The 6,956-nt window shown below is 42.9% G+C and overlaps 1 protein-coding gene across 1 annotated transcript; it reads left to right on the top strand.

Moving 5' to 3' along the window:
• The first annotated feature begins 974 nt into the window (after positions 1 to 974).
• Positions 975 to 6,587, top strand: LOC140823009 (uncharacterized). Its single transcript, XM_073184058.1, has 2 exons — positions 975 to 1,971; positions 6,474 to 6,587. The coding sequence occupies exons 1-2, from the start codon at positions 1,011 to 1,013 to the stop codon at positions 6,512 to 6,514; spliced, it is 1,002 nt and encodes a 333-aa protein (XP_073040159.1). The 5' UTR covers positions 975 to 1,010; the 3' UTR covers positions 6,515 to 6,587.
• Positions 6,588 to 6,956: the final 369 nt, after the last annotated feature.

Genomic DNA, 6,956 nt, shown 5'->3' with positions numbered 1-6,956 from the left:
TTCTGTCAGATTGTTTTAGTGAGGTACATGATGTACTGACTGAGATATCCAAGCGTAGTATACACACTTATATGCTGCATATTTATCTGTTGCATGATACATCTTTTACTGTTTTGGCATATTATGCATGACATATCATGTTGAGCCTGATATCTTTTGAGATATACCTCATTTGTTGGGGCCGCTCAGCCCTATTCTGTATTGTGGACGATGGGGCATCGAGAGCTACAATGTCCGACGGGACCCGCGGGCTCTGATGACCTGGACATTGCAGGTCCCCGTCTTGATGATGAGTGTGGGAGCCAAAACATGCCTAGGGCAGATCAGAGACTACACACTCAGGCGTCTCTAGACTGGGCATGAGATTCTTGACTTGATCCTTGATATCCGAGCATATTGCATTTTGCATGCATCATATCAGTTTGTATACTCGTACATTCTCGTATTGGGCGATTATCGCTCACGTCCTTGTTTTCATCTTGGGCACCCCATTCCACGGGGCAGGTCTTAGGTTGGACGGTTCGGACGACCAGGGCAGTGGCTAGAGCAGTTGGGTTTTCGGTGGTGATCCAGTGGAGGTTTTCTGTGGTTTATCGTTTTCTCGCTCAGAATTATGTTATGGTTGTAATAATTTTTAAGACTGATGTTATTGCTCTGTTTTCGTTTGGGTTGCAAGATGATTAAGTATTTGGTTTCTGCTGTTTAACTGTTGGTATTAAGTTTAATGTTTGCATGTTTATTATTCTGTTTAGTAGTGGCTCGGGTAAGGGCGCTACATTTGGTGGTATCAGAGCATGTAAAGATTTTTGGGACATTAGTAATTCTATTTTGAGGATTTAGAAGTTGATTTTAGTTTCCTTTCAGATGTCAGGAGATGGAAGCAGTCACGGTAGTGTGGGACATTGCCGTTATGGCGACGATGAGGCTGGCCGAGAACATCGTCGTAGAGATCGTGCGGAAGGCGTCACCGAGATCATGATGAAAGGAGACGTAGGAACCGTGTCAACATTATGGATTTCATGAAGATTGGACCTCCACCGTTGACCGGAGATGAGAATGCTGATGTTGCTGAAGCTTGGATTGATATCATGGAGCAGTGTTTTCGAGTGCTGCACTATGACGAGGATGAGAAGATGGAGGTAGCTGATTTCATGATCCAAGGAAAAGCTCGGAAATGGTGGAAACTTGTTTCTGTCATTCTAGTTCAGCAGCATGAGCGGATTCGTTGGGAACATTTCCGTCAGGCCTTCATCAATCATCACTTTCCGCCAGCTCTTCGTCAGGCGAAGGAGATGGAACTGTTGACCATTAAGCAAGGAGATTCGAACATTGAGGATTATCAGAAGCGTTTTACGGATCTGTTGCCGTACGCTCCTCACATCAGTGAGAATTCTGCAGCAAAATATTCTCACTTTTTGAATGGTTTGAACCAGGAGATTTTTGATCGGGTTTCTGTCTGTGATGATCCTACTTCGTACGAAGGATTAGTGAATCGTTGTCGTCAAGCCGAGATCAGTATTGCTAGGAGGAAGGCTATGCAAGCTAGCAAAAGTTCTAGTTCGTTGGGACCAAGGGGTCAGTCTTTCAAGAAGTCTGCATCTTCTTCTTCTTCCGGTTCTGGAGGAGTACACAGCTTTGGTAGGAAAAAGATGCAATGTGGCCACTGCGGAGGCAATCACCCGACGGAGAATTGTCGAAGAGCAACATGTGCATGTTTCAATTGTGGTGGTTTTGGTCACATGAAGAGGGATTGCCCTAATTTGGAGAATCAGAGTGGAGGCGGAGGTTCTATGACAGGGTCTTATAGTGGAAAACAGTCTAAGGCCACTGTTCAACAGAAAGGTTTTCCTGCTCAAGGTTCTCGTCGTGGAGGAATGTCACAAGGATCTCAGCAACGCCCACGAGTTCAGGGGCAAGTGTTTGCCTTAAACCAAGAGCAAGCTGAGGAGCATAACGAGAGAGTCATTGCAGGTAATTTTCTTTTATGTGGTATTCCTGCATATGTATTGATTGACACTGGGGCATCGCATTCATTCATAGCATCAATGTTTGTTAAGAAGCATAAACTACCCTATGTGTCATTAGATGTTTTGTTGTCGGTGTCTACACCGATGGGACAAGAGGTTTTAGCTAAGCGACTTGTAGTAGACTGTTTGCTAGAGTTTGAGGGAAATTACTTGTCTGCCAATTTGATGATATTGGCTATGGAAGATTTCGATTGTATTATGGGAATCGACCTATTGACTAAGTATAGGGCGACGGTAGATTGTTATCAACGTCTCGTTCAGTTTCGTCCAGAAGGAGACGAGAATTGGTTCTTCTTTGGTGAGGGAGCTTGACCTCCAATGCCAGTAGTGTCTGCTGTAAAGGCACAACGAGCTTTAGCAAAAGGAGGAGAAGGATACCTCATTTATGCTGTTGACGTATCAAAGGATGTAATCGGAGTGAAGAACATTCCAGTTGTCAATGAATTTCCTGATGTTTTTCCCGATGAAATTCCTGGATTTCCTCCTGAGAGGGAAGTGGAAGCGGAGATAGAGTAGGTACCAGGAACCGCACCTATCTCCAGAGCGCCTTATATATTGGCACCAATAGAGATGAAAGAGTTGAAACAACAGTTACAAGATCTTCTTGACAAAGGGTACATCAGACCCAGTGTGTCTCCTTGGGGAGCACCAGTGTTGTTAGTTAAAAAGAAGGATGGGTCTATGCGGTTTTGCATAGATTATCGGCAGTTGAACCGAGTAACAGTCAAGAATAAATATCCGTTACCACGGATTGATGATTTGTTTGATCAACTGCAAGGGACTTCAGTGTACTCGAAGATCGATTTACGGTATGGATATCATCAACTTCGAATTCATCAGCGTGATATCCCTAAGACTGCATTTCGAACAAGGTATGGGCATTACGAGTTTCTAGTGATGCCGTTTGGTTTGACGAATGCTCCAGCAGTATTTATGGATTTGATGAACCGAGTATTCCAGGAGTATCTTGACAAGTTTGTCATTGTCTTTATTGATGACATACTGGTATACTCTCGTAGCCTTGAAGAGCATGCACAACATTTAAGGATTGTTTTGCTAACCTTAAGGAATCACCAACTGTATGCGAAGTTGAACAAGTGCGAGTTTTGGCTCGACAGAGTTATCTTCTTGGGACATGTTATATCCAAAGATGGGATATCAGTGGATCCTAGCAAGATCTAAGCAGTGTTGAGTTGGGCACGACCGGAATCAGCTCAAGAGATAAGAAGTTTTCTATGTTTGGCAGGTTATTACCGGAGATTCATCTCAGGATTTTCTCAGATTGCCAAACCATTGACTCGGCTGACCTGTAAGAATGTGCAGTTCGAATGGACTCATGATTGTGAAAATAGTTTCAATGAACTGCGTCAACGTTTGACAACTGCACCAATTTTAGCTCTGCCATCTGGATCAGGAGGGTACATTGTGTACACTGACGCATCACTTCAAGAACTTGGGTGCGTTTTAACCCAGAATGGTCATGTGATTGCATATGCATCCAGACAGTTGAAGAAGCATGAAGAGAATTATCCAGTTCATGATCTGGAATTGACAGCGATTGTGTTTGCATCGAAGATTTGGCGACATTATCTCTATGGAGAGAGATTTGAGATCTTTACAGATCACAAGAGTTTGAAGTATATCTTCACTCAAGCAGAGTTGAATATGCGCCAAAGGAGATGGATGGATTTGTTAAAGGATTATGATTGCGAAATCAAGTATCATCCAGGATCAGCGAATCTTACAGCTGATGCTCTTAGTCGCAAGGTGAGATTATCTGCACTTCAGACAAGTTTCATATCAAGTGTAATCCAAGATTGTTGTTCTCTGGGATTTCACTTCCGTCATAAGAAAGGAATGGAACACATTCGAGTAACGAGAATTTTATCTGAACCGATGTTGTATGCCAAAATCAGAGAAGCTCAGTTTTCTGATCCGAAGGTGGAAAAGTTAGCAAGGTTAGTTAACGGAGACAACACATCTGGCTTTACATTCCAAACAGATGGAACCTTGTGTTTGTCAGGAAGAATCGTAGTTCCAGAAGATTCTAAATTGAGGGACGAGATTTTATCTCAAGCTCATAGGAGTAAGTTGAGTATCCACCCTGGAAGCATGAAAATGTATAAGGATTTGAAGACCAAGTTTTGGTGGAAAGGTATGAAGAGAAGTGTTTACCAGTTTGTAGCCAAGTGTTTGGTTTGTCAGCAAGTGAAAGCTGGGCATCGACGACCAGGAGGATTACTTCAGAATCTTCCTATCCCTGATTGGAAGTGGGAGCATGTAACGATGGATTTTGTCACCCACTTGCCGCTGTCTTCTAAGAATTGTGATGCAATTTGGGTTGTTGTGGACCGACTGACTAAGTCAGCACATTTCATTCCGTATAGTCGGGAATATAGTTTTGATCGCATGGCAAGACTATACATCCAAGAGATTCTTAAATATCATGGTGTGCCAACAAGTATAGTCATTGATAGAGATCCACGCTTTACCTCAAGGTTCTGGGGAAGTTTTCAAAAAGCGTTGGGAACGACATTGAGTCTGAGTACTGCCTATCATCCAGAGACCGATGGTCAGTCTGAGAGGACTATTCAGACACTCGAAGACATGTTGCGTGCTTGTGCTTTGGATTTTGGACCAGCATGGCATGATCATCTGCCGCTTGTGGAGTTTGCATATAACAATAGCTACCACAGTAGCATTGGTATGGCTCCGTTCGAAGCATTGTATGGTAGACGTTGTCGTACTCCTTTTTTTTGGGACGAAGTAGGAGAACGACAAGTGCAAGGACCTGAATTAGTGCAACAAGCGATTGACGTAGTGGAATTGATCAAGAAGAGAATTAAAACTGCACAAGATCGTCAATCGAGTTATGCGAATACCAAGCGTAGACCTCTACAGTTTCAGTCAGGGGAAAAAGTTTTCCTTAAAGTTTCATCGTTCCGAATGGTGATGAGATTTGGACTCAAGGGAAAATTAGCCCCAAGATTCATCGGACCTTTTGAGATCTTCGAATGTGTTGGAAATTTGGCGTACCGATTGGCTTTACCGCCGTATTTGTCCAGCATTCATAATGTCTTTCATGTATCGTTGCTACGACGGTATGTAGCAGATGAGTCGCACGTTCTTAGTCCGACAGATGTTCAACTTGAAGAAGACTTGACTTATGTCGAGCAGCCGCTTTTAATCCTGGGTAGGAAAGAGAAAAAGCTTAGAAACAAGACCATTCCACTTGTTCTAGTGCAATGGCAACGCCGAGGTACTGCAGAAGCGACTTGGGAGTTAGAGAGTCGTATGCGTTCAGAGTATCCTCATTTGTTTTGAGTTGTATTTTATTCAGTTGTATTGTACTTCAGTTTCGATTTCGAGGACGAAATCTTTGTAAGGAGGGGAGGATGTAATGACCCGAATATTTGTTTTGAATGAAGTATTAATTAAGACATAATTAATGAGTTGTTAATTAAGTATTATTAAGGAATTGATAATTCGGGATTAAGCTATTGGTATCCACCGAATTTTTAATGGAGAACCCGACCTACTACGGATTACATTATCTCGAGAAATCCAGCTAGACCAATGAGATTCTGACACGTGGCAGATAAGATTGGTTCGGATTTTCTGGAATAGTGCGGATGCAAACTATAAATGGAAGCCGATTCTTTTGTTTTCTTCACCGCATTCTTCAGAGAGAGATTTAGTTGTACCTTAGGTTTTCTAGCCAGTTTCTAGGGCACTTTGGTGTCGGGAAGTTTCGGAGCTAGTGTCGACTCGAGGAGGGTCGGTGAACTGAGATCGAGACATCATCAGCGGGCTAACGACGGACGCAGGTATAATCCTAAATCCTTAGATAGTGATTTAAGGATCATTAGGGAGATCTTTGTAGCATGTTTGATCTGGTTTGTTAGTGATTTCATTATGTTGGTATTGTCTAGGTTTAGAGCTTTCTGTCAGATTGTTTTATTGAGGTACGTGATGTACTGACTGAGATATCCAAGCGTAGTATACACACTTATATGCTGCATATTTATCTGTTGCATGTTACATCTTTTACTGTTTTGGCATATTATGCATGACATATCATGTTGAGCCTGATATCTTTTGAGATATACCTCATTTGTTGGGGCCGCTCAGCCCTATTCTGTATTGTGGACGATGGGGCATCGAGAGCTACAGTGTCCGATGGGACCCGAGGGCTCTGATGACCTGGACATTGCAGGTCCACGTCTTGATGATGAGTGTGGGAGCCAAAACATGCCTAGGGCAGATCAGAGACTACACACTCAGGCGTCTCTAGACTGAGCATGAGATTCTTGACTTGATCCTTGATATCCGAGCATATTGCATTTTGCATGCATCATATCAGTTTGTATACTCGTACATTCTCGTATTGGGCGATTATCTCTCACGTCCTTGTTTTCATCTTGGGCACCCCATTTCACGGGGCAGGTCTTAGGTTGGACGGTTCGGACGACCAGGGCAGTGGCTAGAGCAGTTGGGTTTTCGGTGGTGATCCAGTGGAGGTTTTCTGTGGTTTATCGTTTTCTCGCTCAGAATTATGTTATGGTTGTAATAATGTTTAAGACTGATGTTATTGCTCTATTTTCGTTTGGGTTGTAAGATGATTAAGTATTTGGTTTCTGCTGTTTAACTGTTGGTATTAAGTTTAATGTTGCATGTTTATTATTCTGTTTAGTAGTGGCTCGGGTAAGGGCGCTACACGGGACAACATTGAGACTCTATGTGCTAGCATTACACTTTGACTTGTTTGCTGACTCTCAAGGGATCATCAGGTGGCAAGGTTGGGTGTTTTGTCGAAACATATAGGAGTCGATGCATTGTAGTCGGGATTCACCGCTTACCTTCGGATATGGATATCCTAAGTGATATCATGTGTATGTAGTTTGAAATCTCTGATCAGAGTATGGTGGT

This window comes from Primulina eburnea, chromosome 2, assembly GCF_022965805.1.
Source record: "Primulina eburnea isolate SZY01 chromosome 2, ASM2296580v1, whole genome shotgun sequence".
Taxonomy (NCBI): domain Eukaryota; kingdom Viridiplantae; phylum Streptophyta; class Magnoliopsida; order Lamiales; family Gesneriaceae; genus Primulina; species Primulina eburnea.
The sequence above is the reverse complement of the archived record's forward strand: the minus strand, read 5'-3'. Positions and strand labels throughout refer to the sequence as shown.

Bases quoted from the DNA above. Each gene is read 5' to 3' on its own strand.
- LOC140823009 (XM_073184058.1), top strand. From the start codon at position 1,011: ATGGATTTCATGAAGATTGGACCTCCACCGTTGACCGGAGATGAGAAT. The intron at 1,972-6,473 runs GTAATTTTCTTT...TTCACGGGGCAG, and splicing joins TAACGAGAGAGTCATTGCAG to GTCTTAGGTTGGACGGTTCG.